Below are 22,811 nucleotides of genomic sequence, written 5' to 3'. Positions count from 1 at the left end.
AAATCCACTCTGTCCAGTGTCCATGATTTGGTCTCACTCTCCAGTAATTGAAACACCAACAGTACAAAACATCTCCAGGTGATTTTCAAGTTAAATTGTTTCCCTCAATGATACTTTCTCAACCTCTTATTGGTCTATTTTTACCTTGTGAAAATCTACACATACTTTAGTTCCAGAGAGAAGTAAAATAACTAGTTTGACAGACCCATTTATCAGGTTTGGTTGTGGCTCATGTCTTTGTGGTTAGATCAGATGAAGCCCTTTGGGCCACACAGCAGCAGGACAAAGAGGTCCAGATTCTTCTCACTCATGTGGTGAGGTCTAATGTAAGTGTTTGGCTACTTTTGAGGACTTTGCAGTAATTTTTGATCAAGCATTATTTAGAAGGCAAAATTATCATGTTATTGAACAATTTCATGGGATTATAACAGTAGAAATATAAAGAAATTTGTCTGTAGAAATATAGAAATTTGTCTGTAGAAATTTGTCTGTAGAAATATGTGATTACAGTAAAGTGTGCTTTCTTTTCTTGATCAAAGTAAGGATTTCCTTCAATATCAAATCGCGTTCTCAAGGAAGCCATTGTCTTAATCTTCCAGTATATAAAGACATAACACAAAGCATGGAGGAATTGAGACATCCCGGTTTTCAGACACATATCCAGGGCCGCCGGAAATCATGTGGAGGCAGCATTTGCCACAGCACTTTTCAATCAGGTGTTGCAGCGCCACACCACTTTTGAACTAGTTTAATAAAATATACTGACGCAAGGCGTTAAAGAGGGACAAAGTGCTGTTTTTTAGATAAATTTGCCTCATTTGTCAACTCGCTTACTATTTCACTGTCCTTTACATCGGAGTGCTGCTGCAAGCGCTTTGCATGTCTTGATCAATCAGATTCACGGAATAGCAGGTCACGTGGGCCGGGCACAAAGCTCAAGACGCGCTTTCCACGTTCCTCTGGTATTTATTTAGCAAGCGTGATAACACATCACTCACATAAATCATTACATACAGTGCCTTCAGAAAGTATTCACATCCCTGGATTTTGTTGTTACAAAGTGGGATTCAAATGGATTTACACTGAACAAAAATATACATGCAACAATTTCAAAGATGAGGGAAAAACGTTTTTGATCCTCTGCTGATTTTGTACGTTTGCCCACTGACAAAGAAATGATCAGTCTATAATTTTAATGGTAGGTTTATGTGAACAGTGAGAGACAGAATAACAACAAAAAAATCCAGAAAAAGTATGTCAAAAATATTATAAATTGATTTGCATTTTAATGAGGGAAATAAGTATTTGACCACTCTGCAAAACATGACTTAGTACTTGGTTGCAAAACCCTTGTTGGCAATCACAGAGGTCAGACGTTTCTTGTAGTTGGCCACCAGGTTTGCACACATCTCAGGAGGGATTTTGTACCACTCCTCTTTGCAGATCTTCTCCAAGTCATTCAGGTTTCAAGGCTGACGTTTGGCAACTCGAACCTTCAGCTCCCTCCACAGATTTTCAATGGGATTAAGGTCTGGAGACTGGCTAGGCCACTCCAGGACCTTAATGTGCTTCTTCTTGAGCCACTCCTTTGTTGCCTTGGCCGTGTGTTTTGGGTCATTGTCATGCTGGAATACCCATCCACGGCCCATTTTCAATGCCCTGGCTGAGGGAAGGAGGTTCTCACCCAAGATTTGACAGTACATGGCCCCGTCCATCGTCCCTTTGATGCGGTGAAGTTGTCCTGTCCCCATAGCAGAAAAACACCCCCAAAGCATAATGTTACCACCTCCATGTTTGATGGTGGGGATGGTGTTCTTGGGGTCATAGGCAGCATTCCTCTTCTTCCAAACACGGCGAGTTGAGTTGATGCCAAAGAGCTCCATTTTGGTCTCATCTGACCACAACACTTTCATCCAGTTGTCCTCTGAATCATTCAGATGTTCATTGGCAAACTTCAGACGGGCATGTATATGTGCTTTCTTGAGCATGGGGACCTTGCGGGTGCTGCAGGATTTCAGTCCTTCACGGCGTAGTGTGTTAACAATTGGTTTCTTGGTGACTATGGTCCCAGCTGCCTTGAGATCATTGACAAGATCCTCCCGTGTAGTTCTGGGCTGATTCCTCACTGTTCTCATGATCATTGTAACTCCACAAGTTGAGATCTTGCATGGAGCCCCAGGCCGAGGGAGATTGACAGTTAGTTTGTGTTTTTTTCATTTGCGAATAATTGTACCAACTGTTGTCACCTTATCACCAAGCTGCTTGTCGATGGTCTTGTAGCCCATTCCAGCCTTGTGTAGGTCTACAATCTTGTCCCTGACATCCTTGGAGAGCTCTTTGGTCTTGGCCATGGTGGAGAGTTTGGAATCTGATTGATTGATTGCTTCTGTGGACAGGTGTCTTTTATACAGGTAACAAACTGAGATTAGGAGCACTCCCTTTAAGAGTGTGCTCCTAATCTCAGCTCGTTACCTGCATAAAAGACACCTGGGAGCCAGAAATCTTTCTGATTGAGAGGGGGTCAAATATGTATTTCCCTCATTAAAATGCAAATCATTTAATAACATTTTTGACATGCGTTTTTCTGGATTTTTGTTTGTTATTCTGTCTCTCACTGTTCAAATAAACCTAGCATTAAAATTATAGACGGATCATTTCTTTGTCAGTGGGCAAACGTACAAAATCAGCAGGGGATCAAATACTTTTTTCACTCACTGTACCTTAAAAAAAGGTAGGTGTGTGGTTCGGAAAACCAGTCAATATATAGTGTGACCTCTATTTGCCACATGCAGCACGACACATCTCCTTCACATAGAGTTCATCAGGCTGTTGATTGTGGCCTGTGGACTGTTGTCCCACTCCTCATCAATGGCTATGCGAAGTTGGTGGATATTGGTGGGAACTAGAACACGTTGTCGTACACGTCGATCCAGAGCATCCAAAACATTCTCAATGGGTGAAAGTTCTGGTGAGTATGCAGACCATGTAAGAACTGGAACATTGTCAGCGTCCAAGAATTGTGTACAGATCCTTGTGGCGGTGGGGGCGGTGGGGGCGGTGATGGCGGCGGATGAATGGCATGACAATGAACCTAGCGTTTAGTTATGGTATCTCTGTGCATTCCAATTGCCATCGATAAAATGCAATTGTGTTCATTGTCTGTAGCTTACTATATGCCTGCCCATACCATAACCCCACAGCCGCCATAGGGTAACGTTGACATCAGCAAACTGCTCGCCCACACGATGCCATACACCTGTCTGGCATCTGTACAGTTGAAACCAGGATTCATCCTTGAAGAGCACACTTCTCCAGCGTGCCAGTGGCCATCGAAGGTGAGCATTTGCCCACATGATGAGCATGCAGATGAGCTTCCCTGAGACGGTTTCTGACAGTTTGTGCAGAATTTCTTCGGTTGTGCAAACCCAAAGTTTCATCAGCTGTCCGGGTGGCTGGTCTCAGATGTTCCCCCTCGTGAAGAAGCCGGATGTGAAGGTCCTGGGCTGGCTTGGTTTTAAATGTGGTCTGCGGTTGTGAGGCTGGTTGGACTTACTGCCAAATTCTCTAAAACGGCTTATGGTAGAGAAATTAGCATTCAATTATCTGGCAACAGCTCTAGTGGACATTCCTGCAGATAGCATGCCAATTGCACACTCCCTCAAAACTTGAGACATCTGTGGCATTGTGTTGTGTGACAAAACGGCACATTTTTTAGAGTGGCCTTTTATTGTCCCCAGCACAAGGTGCACCTGTGTAATGATTATGCTGTTTAACCAGCTTCTTGATAAACCACACCTGTCAGGTGGATGGATTATCTTGGCGAAGGAGAAATGCTCATTAACAGGGATGTAAACACATTTGTGCAAAACATTTGTGAGAAATATGCTTTTTGTGCGTATGGAACATTTCTGGGACCTTTTATTTCAGCTCATGAAACATGGGACCAACACTTTACATGTTGCGTTTATGTTTTTGTTTAGTGTATTAATGAATCCCTAATATCTCATCTCTGAAGCAGCTAAGGGAACACCGCCCTCTCTCTAAACTCAGTGTCACACCAGCCTTCGCTTTGGCTCCCCCTCCTGCAGCTCAGGCATTCGGCGTTGCTGGCCTTCTAGCTGCTGCCGAACCTGCTGCTGGCAAACGCCCTTCACTCATCAAACCCGGGCTTGTCTCGTCATCATTACACACACCTGGTTCCAATCCCCACTCTATCACTGTATATATACTCCCTCTGTCATTTGTCTTTGTCGGGCATTGTAAATGTTGCTTGTTTTCCTGAGAGGAATCTCTCCTACTATTTCCTGAGTACTTTATTTTGCACTTTTGGTTTCGTCCCGCTTTTATATAGTGCTTTAATAAACTCAGTAGTTCTAAACCTGTGACTGCGTCCTGCCTACTCCTTTCTACACTTGTGAAAATGAACTGTGGTAGATTTCAATACGTTCTCACCTTGTTAACAATCCCTCATTCTCACTGATCTAAATTACACAATAGGCAACAACTAACAGGCAATGAGGGTAAAGGACAAGAGCTAAGGAAAGGAAGTATTATGATCTTCAAAGTATTAGGATTGTCTAAGCAATTAGTGTCTTGATATGCTACACCTGTCAGGTGGATAGATTATCTTGGCAAATGAGAAATGCTCACTAACAGGGATGTAAACACATTTGTGCACATCATTTGAGAGAAATAAGCTTTTTGTACATATGAAGAATTTTGAGCATCTTTGTCATGTTCCTGACCTGTTTTCTGTTGTTTTTGTATGTGTTTAGTTGGTCAGGGCGTGAGTTGGGGTGGGCATTCTATGTTATGTGTTTCTATGTTGGGTTAAATGTGTTGCCTGATATGGTTCTCAATTAGAGGCAGGTGTTAGACGTTTCCTCTGATTGAGAACCATATTAAGGTAGGCTGTTCTCACTGTTTGTTTGTGGGTGATTGTTGCTGTGTCTGTGTTTTGTTGCACCACACGGTACTGTCTCATTTGTTTTTCCTGTTCGTGCGTTCTTCGTTATTGTAGTTCTCATGTTCAGGTCTGTTGTAGTTCTCATGTTCAGGTCTGTTTAACGTTGTTTTGTAAATTGTTCAAGTGTTCTTCGTGTTTCGTCTTGTCTATTAAATTCATCATGGAAAATTACCACGCTGCACATTGGTCCTCAGATCCTTCTCGCCTCTCCTCGTCTGAGGAGGAGGAAGAGCTAGACTGCCGTTACAATCTTTTATTTCAGCTCATGAAATAAGTGTTTTAAAGTCACACTTAGCTTCATGGTGAAATCCCTGAGCGATTTCCTTCCTCTCTGGCAACTTAGTTAGGATAAACACCTGTATCTTTGTATTGATAAACCATCCAAAGTGTAATAACTTCACCACGCTAAATAATTTAGGCAAAATATACATCTTAGAGGGTTCCAAGGGAACTCAGATTGTAACAGAGATGTGAAGGACACTAATAAAATAAAATACAAATTATTGTTGGTTTTGGTACAGTTCCCTCTCGTTCATGTTGTAGGCTACCACTTTTTCCACACAGACTTGTGTGTTAATAAATTTAATTGCTTAGTTTCAGAATGTTGTATGCATTTAGACTTTGAATATTCTATAATCCCTGCAGTAGCCTATTAGTAAAAAATACCACACCGAATCTATACTCTTATCTGACAGTCCCTCCTAGTGTTTTTAACCCAATAACAACTGCTAAGTCCCAAGACCGCTTTACAAACCCTCAAATAAAAACTGGATTAATTAAGACGTATTATTCAGGGAATTCTGAACTGGGACTGGGAGAGATAGAACCTAGAATGAGAGAATTCCTAAGCCATGATGACAGTGTGGCAACATGTAAACATTCCCCAGAGGTCGACCAAGCCCTGTTACTGCTGTAACCCCTCACTGACCCCTGACAGAGATCATCGCTGAGCTCCTGAAGTAACCTACTATACACACATCTGAGTAGGGAGTTTAGTAAACAACTTATTTATGAAATTGGATATCATATGATATAAGATACATACAGTATAGAGACATTTAAATACATAGGCTATAATTTAGTGTTTGTGTAGGATAATGTAAAATGTGCTGAAAAGCTACCCATGTAACAATCTGCTACCTCAGTTTGTAGTTCAAGTAAACATTATGATCCAGATTTGGATAATCTTGCATGCCCCAATTACCTAATTTAGGTGCTTGTTCAGTAGGATTTTGCAAAACTGATTGTTAGTTATTAATGAAAAACCTCTTTCAGACCCAGAGAAACAGTTGTTAATGGCTGGTTAATAAAGAACTAGGGTTCCAGAGTGTAGACAGTAAGGAATTTCATAGCATGAGGAGCCTGTTGAGCAAACAACTGAAATGACAGGGATTGCCATTCACTTTCTAGTAGGAAATAAAGTGACTGGCCAGTGACACGGTTTCTGTCCACAGGCTGGTTGACGCGGACTGGACTGTGTCTCTTTCCAAACAGTTGAATCTTATCAGCGCTCCTTCATTTCACCTCATTAGCAGAGGCTGCCACGAGCTATTTATATGCAAATTGGACTGAACGGACGGTAGTGTCAAGACGTACTCGGACGGAGTTTACTTGGGACTCGCTGCGGACCCTATGTTTTTACTCTCTGCCTGGATAAACGGAGCCATCGACGTCGCCTCAAGTTTCTTGTTACCTTTAAATACACCGCACATACCCCACACCGCGTCTCGTGCTTGGAATTGGGTTTATCTCCAAAGGATTTGTAATCGGACCGAGAGTTCGTCTGGGGAATTACGCGCGGAACATTTTGGTATGAGCTTAATATCTGCTACTTTTTCAGTTTTGTGTAGGCTGATGATGGGTTTTTCTAGCGTATTCTCTATTCTCTAAATTCATTAATAAATATAATATTTGGTTTCTTTTTTAATCATGTTCAATCTGAGACCTGTGTAGCCTAGGCTGTTTTGATCAAATTAGATTTTTTTGCCATTTGAATTACTGACAATTTGAGACAGAAATTGATGCCTTTTCAACAGTTTTATGCAGAAGGGGACCACCCTTGTCTGGCTCCTAGATGGGTAGCCTCCCTAGTAGAATTCCACGTGCCTATGGGTAGCCTACCTGCCACTATGTCATATAAATCCAAATTAATAAAATATTTTTTCTATTTCAGAACTTGAATGCCCTATCTTACATTGGGTGGAGAGAGAGGGAGAAAGTTCCAGATAGAGTGGATAGTTGAAGAAGCTAGGAGGTATATCAAAGGAAAATGCAGAGATGGCCTAATTTTGCATATCAGTGTTAGAGGAGCTTGTAAGTAAGGGCCTTATCATTATACATGGAGGTCGAAGGTAATTACTGTTACAAGGAAATAATGAGCAGAAATCCCTCTAGGCTGCACAAAACTCACTTTAATAGAACGTTTATATAAATGTAAAGGGGACATTCCACTGTAACAGAGTGACACTGTATGTGTGTCAAACAAAAAAACTCTGATTGAAACTTAAACAAACCATATAACTCTCTGCACGATGACTACTACGAGCAGTTTTGCTCACTCTGTAAGAAGGCTACTCAGAATTTCCCTCAACCATCTTAAACTTCTGACATTAACCATCATAGAGGGATCATAACTTTCTTCTGGATTTCATATCAGAGGATATAATATGGTTTTCATCTAGCTGTAAATAATATCCCAATCAATGTTAATACAGAATGAGTGATTTGAATTATGTTTGTCTGAGGGTGCTGAATAGGCCTAGTGTCTTGACTTCACTATTCAGTCTTGTGCTTATCATGAAAGCGTTCATGCATGTAGTCTGTGTGTGTAGGAGTTGCCTAGATGTCTCCCTCGCCTGGCCTTCTGCTGGGTTCCCTGGGGAGCTGATTAGCGGGGCCAGTGTGATTTAGAGGTCAGTGGGGCACCAGGTGTGTAATGGGGAAATTATTACTCATAATGGAAGGGGGCCCATTAAACTCATATGAGATCAGGAAACCAGAGATTACTTTTACATTGATTACGGTTTTTCTTCCCAGCTGTTGAGACAATGCCTATTATCAGCGCACAAGATAAGTGCTAAGGAAGGAGACATTTTATGATGGGCTACTATCCAACTACTGCTTGATGTTTTGTCTTTTTAATTGACATTTTAGGGAATGCAAGTCTAATGGGGAGATTGTAAAACAGAAGTGCACTTTTAGACATAAATCATTTTGTAAATTGGGATTTAATAGGAGCTCAAGCTGCCTAGTGGGCCATTGAAGGAGCAAGTGAATAGCCTGGTGGCACAATAAAGAAACATTTCTTCAGTCTTTTGCCTAGCAGGGGATCTAAACCTCTATTTGTTTCTTGAAACAATAAATGCTTGTCATTACCCACAGCTCCTTGCTCTTTCAGCACAGTCAAATCTGCTATCATTAAGTGTTTTAGTGCAGATAACTGAAGAATAGAGAAAATATTGATTTTTGGTCCTTCCTTTCAGAGGCAGGCTGAACAGAGAAGCTGTTAACAAAGCAGTGGTAGCAGGGGGAGTGAGTGTTCTCTTCTGGGGAGCAGGGTGGGCTGCCCCTCAGCTCACACATTAACATTCATTAGTCCTCTCCAGCTGGAGACTGGGTGGCAAGGCTGGCAGTCCCCCTTGCTGTGCACTTGTTATTGTGTGTGTCTGTGCCTTTGTGTCTGTATGTGAGGAGACCGAAAGAGAGAGCTGTGTGTTTGACTGACTGACTGACTGACTGACTGTGTGTGTGTGTGTATGTGTGTGTGTGTGTATGTGTGTGTGTGTGTTTGTATGTGTGTGTGTGTGTGGTGTGAGAGAGAGAGAGAGAGAGTGTATTTAATGTAACTCATGGGTGAAGAACATCTTTGTAGACTAAAGCACTAAAAGGAAAGCCTCCATCTGACTGACACAGGGGGCCTTTTCTGTTCAGTGGTCCAGGACAATGAATCCAAATCAGATGATTATGATGACTTGATTGGCCAGTCTAGACTCTTTGGTCAGTACAGTAGCTTCCCACAGCTGGAAGTGTGTGTGTATTACTGTGGCAGTGCTGGTCTTGTAACGACAACATCCTAAACCTCACTTATTCATTGTCAGTGTCTGCTGGTAATACCTTTGATGTTGAGATTCTAAGTGCTATATGATGACCAAGATAAAGAGGTTTTCTTATGACCTTATATCTGGAAGGAAATATTTTGTAGTCATATTTCCCAAGACTAGAAGGTAACTAGGAGTTCAGTCATTGGTCTTTTATTTGGATTAGGACCAACTGTCAGCCTAGAACCCTTTCTATCAAGATAGCATCGTTATCTTATGGGTATTAAAGGGGCATGTTGTATTGTAGAGGTAAATAGCTTTACTGCCATGTGTATCCTTTATTTAACTAGGCAAGTCAGTTAAGAACAAATTCTTATTTACAATGACGGCTACACAGCCAAACCCGGATGACGCTGGGCCAATTGTGCGCCACCCTATGGGACTCCCAATCACGGCCGGTTGTGATACAGCCTGGAATTGAACCAGGGTGTCTGTAGTGACATCTCAAGCACTGAGATGCAGTGCCTTAGACTGCTGCGCCACTCAGGAGGCATACACCATGACCCCAGCATTATCTCCAATCTCACATCTGGCAGCCATCAATCACACACAGAACAGCCTCATTATCACTGTCCAACAGCCTCAGAGTAACAACAGCACACTAGCTAGTCTTGAGCATGTTCTTGCCTCAAGGCAGGGATGGGCACCTTTGATGGGGGTCGGGACCACAAAAATCTGAACTCATCATGAGGGACTGCAGTTGCTCGCAGGCTGACATGGGCTAATTGACTGACTGTCAGTGACTGACATAACCAGATAACAACTGCTGATGCACAACACCATTTAGAAAGTGCACTTGGTGTATTCTAAATCGCAACAGTACGTTGAGACCGACTGATTTTGGGGGGGGGGGGGGGTTTATCTGAGGGCCTGCTTTATTTATGCTTTATCCGAAAATGTGGTTGGAGGAGCCGTATGGATGGTATGATGCAATTGCAGGGCCTTCAGACGCACGCAGAGGCCAAATTGCTCTTCGTACCGCATCGACGTGCACCTCTCAAATTTTGTAACATTGTGGGGCGCGAGAAGTATGAATGCCCTGACTTCTGTAAAGGACATATCACCGTAAATCCTGCACAGCCAATGCAGACGTCGGATTTGCCGTGCAGCGCCTTTTAGGCTACACTCACAAGTTGCCCAAAATATACATTCAGAATTGTTCCTTTGATAGTATTTGATAGTTATATGATCTTGGAGTGATTATTTAGATTTTTTTAACATGATTGTTACCATACAACTTTGAGTGACACCATGACAACAATCAAAAGATTCTCCCCTCAGAAATTAACTCCTTGAACTATGTCAACGGTTCCCGAGGCGCCAACCCTGGAAGGACCGGGCTAAAGGCCCTGAAATAGATTTGGGGATTAGCGAACGGGTCAAAGTTTTGATTTAATCTGGTTTTTGCTCTCTCTCTCTCTTTCTCCTCTCTTCTCTTTCTTCTCGCTCTCTCTCGCTCTCTGCTGGAGGTGGTGTGGGGAAAGACAGATGGCTGAGTTTGACTAAATCCAGGGCTGCGGAGCCAATCCCGCTCTGCACTGAACACTCGTCTCAGTCATCATCCAATCACGTCACTGATCCCTGTTCCAAAACCCACTGGGGAACACCCCTCCAGCATGCCAGATAATTCGATAGATCACTATTCTTTGGGGTCAGACTCTTGTCTCTGCTAACTTCATTACAGACAACAAAGCTGCTTGACCCAAAGGGGGCCTGGCCGGCCCGGCAGCTCGCTGAGTTAGTGAAACAGCTCTAGCAGATGCCCTGACACAGACAAGCATGGTCTTCTCTTCCAATCCAGAGACTCATCTCATCTTTCTGTGGCTGTATGGCTTCTTATGTAACCCCCTGTGTCCCCACAGGCGCTAGCTCTGGAAGGTTTATGTAAGAGTAGAGAGAGATCATCTCTGGTACAGTAGAGGTACAGCTGGTCCAGAACACGAAAGGTTAACTCCCTGTGTGAGGCTAGGCTATGCCCCAGAGCGTGCTAAAGAAATACATACTCTTGTTGTGATGAGGTGATGGATGTGAGCTTAAACAAATGAAGGGAGAAAATTCCCTCACTAATGGGAATGTTAGACAACCACCGGCGGCTTAGAATTCAAAGAGCACAATGGAATGTTCAATCTAGCATGTTGGTTCTATGTCACATTGTGTGGATGTAATGTTGTTGTTTGGAACGGCTCCATCCTGTGCTCTGCTATGTGCATGTCTCAGGTGGAGGTGAGCATCACTCTGACTCACTCTCCAGTAAATGAAGGCCCTGCAGCGTTGGCTGGCTCCCCATACTGTTTCTGTTGCCAGGTGTCTGAAAATATTGCCCCCCCCTGGGAGATCCTTTGTTTCTGTCAACAAGAATAGTGTTTGTGGAGTTTGTGACGTTTAAAAGCACACCGTGTAATGTAATAGTGGTAGAAGTTGGGTGTTGTGATGCCATAGCAACACTAGTTTCACTTATCTTGTTCATGTTAGCTATTTTGAACATGGGTAAAAAATACACTTCTTCCATAGTTACACCAATATTAGGGGTGTTGGCAGCGATAGAGAGTTGCTTCCTTGCAACTGTCTCTTTCAGCCTGTTCATAAGCCCTGTTTCCTTACTGCTCGCAGATATATTGATCCTACATTTTTGTTCGATATTCTTAAAACCTCCAACAATTGTCTTATTTTGTCATACAACAGTCCTGAAATCCTCACACTTACCAACAACTTCAGTGGAGTCAAGAACTGAGAAAACCTTTGAGTAGCAGAATTCCTGACATGCTTCATGAATATCAAGTACTGTGCACTTACTCAGGTGTGTAGTTCTCACTTCTTGTCACGATCGTGTGGCGGATTGATGGACCAAAACGCAGCTTTAGGAAAATAAGCCATCTCCTTTTTATTGACGAAGAAGGCACACGAAACAAAAACACTTAAACACTTAAACAAAACAAGAAAACGATCGTGAAGCTAAAACAACGATGTGCACACACTGGCTACAAACGTATCACATAGACAATTACTCACAACCAATGAGAGCCTATGGCTACCCTAAATAAGGCTCCCAATCAGAGACAAATGAAATCAGCTGTCTCTAATTGGGAACTCATTCAGGTAACTATAGACTCTCCTAGATAACTAAACATACATAGACAACGCTAGACATCTGAACTCAACACAAACCCATATACTACACCCCATAACCCCTTTACCATAGAAACACCCAAAACCAACAAAACATAAACATTCCCCATGTCACACCCTGACCTAACTAAAATAATAAAGAAAACAAAGAATACTAAGGCCAGGGCGTGACATAACCCCCCCCTTAAGGTGCGAACTCCGGGCGCACCATTACACAGTCTAGGGGAGGGTCTGGGTGGGCTTCCATCCACGGTGGCGGCTCCGGCTCAGGTTGTGGTCCCCACGTCACCACAGTCCCTAACCACCTCCTAGGCTTCCTCCAAATGACCCCCCTCCACATTAACCCCATTGCATTAAGGGGCAGTTCCGGACTGAGGGACTGCAGCTCCGGACTGAGGGACTGCAGCTCCGGACTGAGGGACGGCCCATGGCTGGCTGACAGATCTGGCTGCTCATGGCTGGCTAACGGATCTGGCTGCTCATGGCTGGCTGACTGATCTGGCTGCTCATGGCTGGCTGACGGATCTGGCTGCTCATGGCTGGCTGACTGATCTGGCTGCTCATGGCTGGCTGACGGATCTGGCTGCTCATGGCTAGCTGACGGATCTGGCTGCTCATGGCTAGCTGACGGATCTGGCTGCTCATGGCTAGCTGACGGATCTGGCTGCTCATGGCTAGCTGACGGATCTGGCTGCTCATGGCTAGCTGACGGATCTGGCTGCTCATGGCTAGCTGACGGATCTGGCTGCTCATGGCTAGCTGACGGATCTGGCTGCTCATGGCTAGCTGACGGATCTGGCTGCTCATGGCTAGCTGACGGATCTGGCTGCTCATGGCTAGCTGACGGATCTGGCTGCTCATGGCTGGCTGACGGATCTGGCTGCTCATGGCTGGCTGACGGATCTGGCTGCTCATGGCTGGCTGACGGATCTGGCTGCTCATGGCTGGCTGACTGATCTGGCTGCTCCTGTCTGGTTGGCGGCTCTGGCAGATCCTGTCTGGTTGGCGGCTCTGGCAGATCCTGTCTGACGGACGGCTCTAGCGGCTCCTGTCTGGCGGACGGCTCAGTGGGCTCATGGCAGACGGGCGGCTTTGCAGGCTCATTGCAGACGGATGGCTCAGATGGCGCTGGGGAGACGGATGGCTCAGATGGCGCTGGGGAGACGGATGGCTCAGATGGCGCTGGGGAGACGGGCAGTTCAGTCATCGCTGTGCAGACGGCAGACTCCTGCCGGCTGAGGCGCACTGTAGGCCTGGTGCGTGGTGCCGGGACTGGTAGCACCGGGCTGGTGACACGCATCTCAGGGCTAGTGCGGGGAGCAGCAACAGGACGCACAGGACTCTGGGGACACACAGGAGGCTTGGTGCGTGGTTTAGACACTGGTGGTAAAGGGCTGGAGACACGCACCATATAGCTAGTGCGTGGAGGAGGCACTGGTGGTACTGGGTTGGGGCGGGGAGGTGGCGCCGGAAATACCGGACCGTGCAGGCGTACTGGCTCCCTTGAACGCCGAGCCTGCCCAACCTTACCTGGTTGTATGCTCCCCGTCGCCTGACCAGTGCGGGGAGGTGGAATAACCCGCACCGGCCTATGTAGGCGAACCGGGGACACCATGCGTAAGGCTGGTGCCATGTACGCCGGCCCGAGGAGACGCACTGGTGACCAGATGCGTTGGGCCGGTTTCATGACATACGGCTCAACGCTCAGTCTAGCCCGGCCGATACGTGGAGCTGAAATGTACCGAACCGGGCTATGCACGCGTACAGGAGACACCGTGCGCTCTACTGCGTAACACGGTGTCTGCCCGTACTCTCGCTCTCCACGGTAAGTACAGGGAGTAGGCGCAGGTTTCCTACCTGACTTCGCCACACTCCCTTTAAGGCCCCCCCCAAGAAATTTTTGGGTTGTACTCACGGGCTTCCAGCCTTGTCTCCGTGCTGCCTCCTCATATCGCCTCCTCTCGGCTTTAGCTGCCTCCAGCTCTTCACGAGGAAGGCGATATTCTCCCGGTTGTGCCCACGGCCCCTTACCATCCAGTATCTCCTCCCATGTCCACGAATCCTGTGTAGGTGGGTCCTGTTGCCGCTTTCCATGCCGCTTGGTCCTGTATTGGTGAGTAATTCTGTCACGATCGTGTGGCGGATTGATGGACCAAAACGCAGCTTTAGGAAAATAAGCCATCTCCTTTTTATTGACGAAGAAGGCACACGAAACAAAAACACTTAAACACTTAAACACTTAAACAAAACAAGAAAACGATCGTGAAGCTAAAACAACGATGTGCACACACTGGCTACAAACGTATCACATAGACAATTACTCACAACCAATGAGAGCCTATGGCTACCCTAAATAAGGCTCCCAATCAGAGACAAATGAAATCAGCTGTCTCTAATTGGGAACTCATTCAGGTAACCATAGACTCTCCTAGATAACTAAACATACATAGACAACGCTAGACATCTGAACTCAACACAAACCCATATACTACACCCCATAACCCCTTTACCATAGAAACACCCAAAACCAACAAAACATAAACATTCCCCATGTCACACCCTGACCTAACTAAAATAATAAAGAAAACAAAGAATACTAAGGCCAGGGCGTGACATAACCCCCCCCTTAAGGTGCGAACTCCGGGCGCACCATTACACAGTCTAGGGGAGGGTCTGGGTGGGCTTCCATCCACGGTGGCGGCTCCGGCTCAGGTTGTGGTCCCCACGTCACCACAGTCCCTAACCACCTCCTAGGCTTCCTCCAAATGACCCCCCTCCACATTAACCCCATTGCATTAAGGGGCAGTTCCGGACTGAGGGACTGGGCCAGGGCGTGACACTTCTTTGCAGCTGACAACTGACCCTTTAATTCTGACAAAGTTACATTGATGATTAAGAGCAGGAAAATATATAGCTATTGGTTTTAAAATGTGAGACTCTTTCACTATGTAGTATATTTGGGTCTGTAGGCTGCTACATACAGTAGGGGATTCTAACATGTATTTATTGACTCAGGCGTGTGAATACTTAGGAAGTTAGGTATTTCATTTTCAATACATTTTCAAACGTTTCTAAAAACATGTTCTGACTTCGTCATTATGGGGTATTGTTTATAGATCGGTGAGAAAACAACATCTATTGAATCCATTTTAAAATCCAGCTGTAACAAAACTAAATGTGGAATAAGTCAGTGGGTATGAATACTTTCTGAAGGCACTGTAGTATCTTCACCATCCCATATTGCACTATTTTTAATATAATTTAAATCAGTTCAAGAAGGATTCCTTTCATTGTGTAATAACATAGTAATACAGTTGGTGTAGACATGAACTTGGTCAATAGTTTAATCAGATGTGACATTTGTTCATTTCTGTGGGTCAAAATCCCCAAAGTATGGACAATTTCAGCCACCCAGCTCTTCGCTTTCACAAGGTTTCCTTCTATCTCTAAACAAATGTAGCCTAAAGTCTTGAAACATGTCTGATGTCAGAACTACAGCGTAGGCTAATGCATGGCAGTGGTCCACGGTTTAGAGAGTTATGCCTGGGACTATTTTGGCTTACCTCTTGTTGTTGCTATTTGAGAGTTTAAGGAATAAACTGCATTCTTAGACATTCCAACGTGTTCAAGCTAGTTTGGTGATGACCAGCCTCCTTTAATAGGTTTGACCCTTGTATCACCTCAGTGTCCAAGACAAGCCCACCCATCTTCCCATTGGTGTGGATGGAGACCTTCTGGAGACCTGACTTTCCCTCAGATTCACTAGATGCCTCGCTGCCAATCCAGGAATAGATCATACTACACTGAGGGAGGAGAGGGTTAAATCTAGCAGTCGTAAAACATGCCTGTATGAAAAGAAGTTGTTTTTCAGTTCGTCTGATTTTGGAGAAAAAAACATGTCCCCAGGGCCTCCTCGCTCTCAAAACGGGTTTGAAAAACAAAGGGAGCTTGGCATTTTTTTTGTTGTTTTGAACCGAGTCCTGAGTTCCTGAAAGGTTCGCACAAAAGCCCAGTTGCCTAGCTGCATGTGAGTAGCCCTGCTCTGCCAGCCTTTTTGTGTGGCTATCTGGCTGAACAGACCTCTTATGGAGACCCACAAGAATGCAGAGGGGGAGAGACTTTCTCCCTGCTTAATTTTATTCATTTCTCAGCTGGCAGGAGGGAGTCATTCAAATGTTACCATAGTGCATTTAGCAACCATTTTAAACTCAAAGAAATGGTCTCTCAAAAGTATGCAGAGAACTCTTCTTTGACTATCTCTAGCACATTCCATCCTGATACATAGAATAGTAATTTGGGCATAGGCATACGTTTTCTTTTGAATACGACCTTTTCACCTATTCACATTTGAAATATCTAAGTTAAAGTGTCCCTTGTCAATGAAAAACATTTCAATCCATCTTCAGTTGTGTGTTGAAGTATCCATGCATGACATTCTGTAGATTCAAAGGGTGTAATACATAGCTTTTTCCCCCCTGGATGGGGTGCATACAACACTGACTAACCCCCCCCCCCCAGGACCTTTCATTTTGACTCTCTATAGATAAAGCGGTCTGGAATGTCTTTACCTGTAAGACCCAGACAGAGGAGTTGGCTTCCTCCTTCAGAAGCTTCAGTGTGATGAAATCATTGACAGTTTTATAGCTGTGTGTGGAATGAGGTGTTGGTTAGTATCGCAATAAAATCTGCCCTTGGACTCTCCAGTCAGACTTTTAAATATTGGCTTCATGAAAGCAGAGCTCTATCTGATTCTAATGGATTTAAGGTCGAATGCTTGTCTGGAGGATATTCCCCTGTTCAGATTTGAAATTGAAACATGGCATATTTGGGAATCGAAAATATTTTTTATTCTTCTGTTTTAAAGTGACAGAAGATTAGAGGACAGCAAGATGGGCTAGTTGTGCATAATAGATAATGAAGGGTTATAGAAAAGGCACAGTGTTTTCTAAACACCGCAGCAGTTTGGGGTCTGCTATGCTTGTTAGACTTGTTAACGCTTATCCTAGCGTGATCACCCTTGGCCTGACAAGCATAGTTCCACATGACGGCTACTGTACTGTTTGATCAGAATTATAGCCTACGTGTGGTAACTAACTATCTTCAATGAGGTCACCCTGGTGTTCAATAGAAAGGACCTGACTTCAATTTTCTATTATTTTAACCTGACAACTCTGGTACATCCAGGAATATCTTTACAAAGAATATAAAATGAATAGCATTGCAATGCATTCACTGTGCAATGGGTCATTCAAACCAGAGTAGAGAGTTTAATTTCTAGATAGATATATTTTTATATTTTCATAGATTTAACGATGTTGGCCTGTAGCAATGCATTACTCTGAAATGACTGTTCCAGTGAACCAACTCGTCCCTGTTATTATGGTGTACAGTGTACATCACACATGCAAAACTGTATTTGTGTGTGTGTGCGCATGCGTGCTTGTGCATGCATGTTTGTGTGAGATACTTTATTTGCAGAGAAATTATTTCACCACACTACAGCCATTAGAGTAGTTGTCAAACAGTGGTGGAAAAAGTACCCAATCATCATACTTGAGTAAAAGTAAAGATACCTTAATAGAAAATGACTCAAGTAAAAGTGAAAGTTACCCAGTAAAATACTACTTGAGTAAAAGTCTAAAAGTATTTGGTTTTAAATATACTTAAACATCTAAAGTAAATGTAATTTAAAAAATATACTTAAGTATCAAATGTAAAAGTATAAATCATTTCAAATTCCTTATATTAAGCAAACCAGATGGCAACATTTTCTTGTTTATTTAAGTTACGTATAGCCAGGGGCACACTCTAACATTCAGAGATTTACAAACGTGTGTTTAGTGAGTCCGCCAGATGCAGTAGGGATGACCAGGGATGTTTTCTTGATAAGATGAGAATTTGACCATTTTGCGGTCCTGCTAAGTATTCAAAATGTAGCGATTACTTTTGGGTGTCAGGAAAAATGTATGGAGTAAAAAGTACATTATTTTCTTTAGGAATGTAGTGAAGTAGAAGTAAAAGTAATCAAAAATATAAATAGTGGCCTCCCAGGTGGCATAGTGGTCTAAGGTAGCTGTGCCACCAGAGACTCTGGGTTCGAGCCCAGGCTCTGTCGCAGCCGGCTGCGACTGGGAGGCCCATGGGGTGGCGCACAATTGGCCTAGCGTCGTCCGGGTTAGGGAGAGTTTGGCCGGCAGGGATATCTTTGTCTCATCGCACACTAGCGACTCCTGTGGTGGGCCGGGCGCAGTGCACGCTGACCAGGTCGCTAGGTGTACGGTGTTTCCTCTGACAAATTGGTGCGGCTGGCTTCCGGGTTAGATGCGCGCTGTGTTAAGAATCAGTGCGGCTTGGTTGGGTTGTGTTACAGAGAACCCATGGCTCTCGACCTTTGCCTCTCCTGAGTCCGTACGGGAGTTGCAGCGATGAGACAAGACAGTAACTACTAACAATTGGATACCATGAAATTGGGGAGAAAAAGGGGGTAAAAAAAAGATATAAAGTAAGTACTGATACCCCCAAAAACAACTTAAGTAGTACCTTAAAGTATTTTTACTTAATTACTTTACACAACTATTGTCAAAGTAGATTAGATGAGAATCAGGGGATCTGATGGGACATGCCTCTTCCTCTTCAGATCAGAGCTGAACAATGAGTGTTCACAGGAAAATAGTTATGACTGTTTGTTCGGAATCTCTCACTTCCTCTAGAAAGAGGGCTAATTGAGCTAATAATGAGCTCAGGTTGGTCTCATGTTTCAAAGTCGTATCCTTTGACTTGTAAGGTGCCTTCGGAACAAGAGAATCTCATGAGACGAGATGGAACAACCCTGTCTGATACCATTATTCCCACTTAGATTTTCAATTTTATTCCCCAAACAACAGTTCTTTATGACAGTGACATTTGAAGTTAACTTAGAGAGGAACTGACAGTTAATAGGTGAAGTTGTGCCCTGGCCCCTCCCTTCCTTCCGTAATGGTTGACAGAAGTCAGAGATTACACCGAGCTGGGTGCCGTTAGCTGTGTCAGGATGCACCCACCTTGATGCTTTACAGCGAGCGGATCAGATGGGCCCCGGATTAGAGGCACCTGAAAGGGATCTTTAATCGGAGCGCTGTATCATACTCACCAACATAAATCCAGTTAATTAGGTCCAGGCATTGGAGGTGTGAGGGACTGTGAGAAACTCCATTGAAGCCACACTGGTAGAGGAGCAGGCCAGCTCCTTTTCTCTCACTCTGCACCAAGGGGCCAGGATAAAAGGTCTCTGAGCCCTCAGAAGCCTCCACTGAGAAGAGATGAAACCCTTGCTTCCAGCCAGCAGAACCCAGAACAACCATATGGGGATTAGATAGGTATCTAGCGTATATCCCTGATGAAACAGATGTTTTGAAGTGTTTCAACAGACTTATGATCTATGGCTGCAGTATAGCCTGCTTGTCAAAGTTATTTAGCCCTTCAAAGAGATTTATCTAGACTCTCTGTTTAAGTTGATAGGAGGTGGGGCTAAATGAGACAGACCAAACTATCAGTAAGACAAAGCATGACCTGTTTGGTTATTTTGTCCCCCTCTGTTCTCTCTTAGCTATAGTTGGTGCCTGTGAAATAGGTGTGACCGAAACCTTATAGTAGGTGTGCTGGTCCAAGCGGTAGACTGAGATTCCTTAGTGTTACATAATTAGGACCTGTACTTTACAGGATTACATGGTGGGCTATTTCATAATGTAATGCTGTTTCTCCTTGGTATATATATTCAGCTGTCCCTGGAATGTAAAGTTTTAGATTTACCAGCCCATTAACTTAACTTCTTGGATCATTGCATTTCATTCACCTGCTGTATATGATGCATGTTGAAAGTGGGAACACAATATCCTCTAATAATTGCCTCCATTTATAGCACAAATAGAATGAAACGGAAGCAATTATACACGTGTAAATATTGGACTATACTTTGTGTCTTCGTGTATTATACTTATGCTAAAATCATTATTCTATTCTACTGAGCCATTTACTTTATGTTCCTATTCTTATATTTTCTTATTTATTACTGTTGTTGGATTGTCGAGGAACCTGCAAGTAAGCATTTCATTGGATAGTGTATGACATGTGTATCCTGTACATACGACTAATACATTTGAAGCACTGTAACCAGATAGTGAACCATGTTAAGACATGTAAATAAGTACTGCTTCCTAACCACTCATCTATGAAATGCCTTAGAGGTGATCCTGGTAAAAGACTGGGGGAAAAAAACAATAGTCCTGCATTGAAAGTATGCATTGATATGCTATATTATGCCCACATCCTTTTGTCTTGGTACAGCCTTCTCTGGTATATCTTTACAAACACATATAATGTCTATGGGGCTGAATGGAAGAAATCATTCTTTGTCATATTGCTTAATGTGGCTGTGTCCTCTGACACTTGAGAAGATAGCTAGGTGACCTCATCACCTGTCATAATGATGGAACAAACGCATAACAAGCTGTCAGAGCACCATTAGTAACTTCAACAGGCACACATACTTAGTCTAAAATGACAATGTACCATTTCCTCTGCAGTTTACTCGGTTTCAACAAGCATGACTGAATACAGCCTGGAGGATGCTCAGTCTTATAATTTAGCTAATAAGCTACATTGAGTACATTATACTGCGTTTCACCAGTTGCTGGCGTGGTTAATCGTGAGCTAGTTCATCTGAGTCAGGTAGAAACATTGACAGATTTGACAGCTCAACACGTTGATGGGTTGTAATGATGGTAGGAACTCCTGGAAAGACAGCCTTTTTTCCAGTGAGTCACTCTGCCTGCGGTCGCACCAACTCTCACTCAGCTAACCGCATAAGTCTGACTCCTGTGGTTGGTTATGGCTGTTTTTATTAGCTTTTTTATGGCGTTGTGTCTGATGGTATGACATAAAAAGTGAAAACCAAAGTGTTTGTATGGATGGTGCTCTCCTCTGTTGTTGTTGATCACTCCTTTTCAACCTGTATAAACTAATTTAAAAGACATAGCTATTCTACAGCTGCTGTCTCCCCAACAGGAAATGGTCTGTTTTCCCAGTTTCCACAGCTGGATATAGTGGGCTAGGTAGCCAGTAGCAATGATGCAATCACCATTGAAATCTCAATCTATTCCCCCCCATTCCCTCCTGGCTTCCTGTTTGCCAGTCTTCTACACTACCATGTGACATGTGCTAGCTTGTTACCACCACATGTGTTTCCTGTTCTCTTGCAGGCACTGAGGATGACATGAGGGAGCCAACCTGGGAGTGTCCAGAGGTCCAAGCCCTCTCTTCTCTCCTCTTCTCCTCTCTTTCTGCCCACTACCCCTGTGTGTGTCGGTGATGAGTTAGTGTGGGTGTGGGTGTCAGCCCCCCCACCCCCCCCCCCACCCCACCCCCCACCCCACCCTCTCCTTGTGCACCGTGTCTCGGAGACAGTGCTTCACTTACCCTGCTTACATGAGCCAGCAGGATGAGGCTGCAGTCCTCGCACTGTCCGAGCGCCTCCTCGTAGCCTCCCACAAGGGCCAGGCTGACAATGTGGTCCAGCTCATCAACAAGGGCGCCAAGGTCGCTGTCACCAAGGTGAGTGGAGCAGAGGAGGTTGTCTTCTTGTGTGTTTATTACACGTTTGTCTTTTTAATGTGTATGTAAGTAGTAGTCGCCATCCTTTTTCCCGTCAGATGTGTGGGTACTGTGTATCACTCAACTGCAGCCTCATTGGGCCACCAGTGGGCAGATTTATGTGTATTGTATGGTTGTATCTGTATTTCATGCTCTGATTAGATCCCCTCTACAGCACAATGTCAAATGGTTAGTGGGACTGGAGGAGCATATGACCATATTATAATCCTAACTGTTTCTTGGATACACTAATAGGCATATACTGTATACACATATACTGTTATACTGGTCGGTGTGTAAAACTACGATGTTTCACCACAGAATGTCAGTAGGTCTATTTTACAGGAAGGAGATGTTGGAGTTTGGAGTATTTGGAAAGGAATAGGAATGCATTAGTGTTGATGACAAATGAACAGGTCCGTGAGGGTCTCTGTCTGAGGCTGACCTTAACTGTGTGTGTGTCACGTCATGCACATTCCATGTAGCCACAAGCTTGTGCACTTAAAGGACCAGAGACCAGAGGAGGAGTGCAGTACAAATGCAAGAGATTGACACATTTAATATAGACCGATTGTAACGGTCGTCATAGTCGTTCTCCTCCTCAGACGAGGAGGAGCATGGATCGGACCAACACGCAGAGTGGGTAGTGCTCATGATAATTTATTAAATCGAAACTGAACACTAACATGAAACAAAATAACAAAATGAAACAACCGACAACAGTCCCGTGTGGCACGAATACAAACATGGAAACAAACACCCACAACACACACGTGAAACCCAGGCTGCCTTAGTATGATTCTCAATCAGGGACAACGATTGACAGCTGCCTCTGATTGAGAATCATACCCGGCCGAACACAAACATCCCAACATAGAAAATCACACATAGACAAACCCACCCAACTCACGCCCTGACCAACTAAATAAATACAAGACAAAAGAAAACAGGCCAGGAACGTGACACCGATGAAATTCAGTATGTTCAGCTTGAAC

General features: G+C 44.1%; 1 protein-coding gene across 2 annotated transcripts in view; it reads left to right on the top strand.

Moving 5' to 3' along the window:
• The first annotated feature begins 6,385 nt into the window (after nucleotides 1-6,385).
• LOC129817574 (ankyrin repeat domain-containing protein 6-like) overlaps nucleotides 6,386-22,811 on the top strand; it is a 39,224-nt gene continuing 22,798 nt past the window's right edge. For both annotated transcript variants that reach the window (XM_055872973.1, XM_055872971.1), the window contains exons 1-2: nucleotides 6,386-6,776; nucleotides 21,426-21,777. In XM_055872973.1, the coding sequence (XP_055728948.1) occupies nucleotides 21,652-21,777 (126 nt within the window). In that variant the 5' untranslated portion in view covers nucleotides 6,386-6,776; nucleotides 21,426-21,651. The remainder of the gene's footprint in view (nucleotides 6,777-21,425; nucleotides 21,778-22,811) is intronic.

This window comes from Salvelinus fontinalis, chromosome 20 (genome assembly GCF_029448725.1).
Source record: "Salvelinus fontinalis isolate EN_2023a chromosome 20, ASM2944872v1, whole genome shotgun sequence".
NCBI classification, from domain to species: Eukaryota; Metazoa; Chordata; class Actinopteri; order Salmoniformes; family Salmonidae; genus Salvelinus; species Salvelinus fontinalis.
Note: the sequence above shows the minus strand (reverse complement) of the source record. Positions and strands in the feature narration are given on the sequence as shown.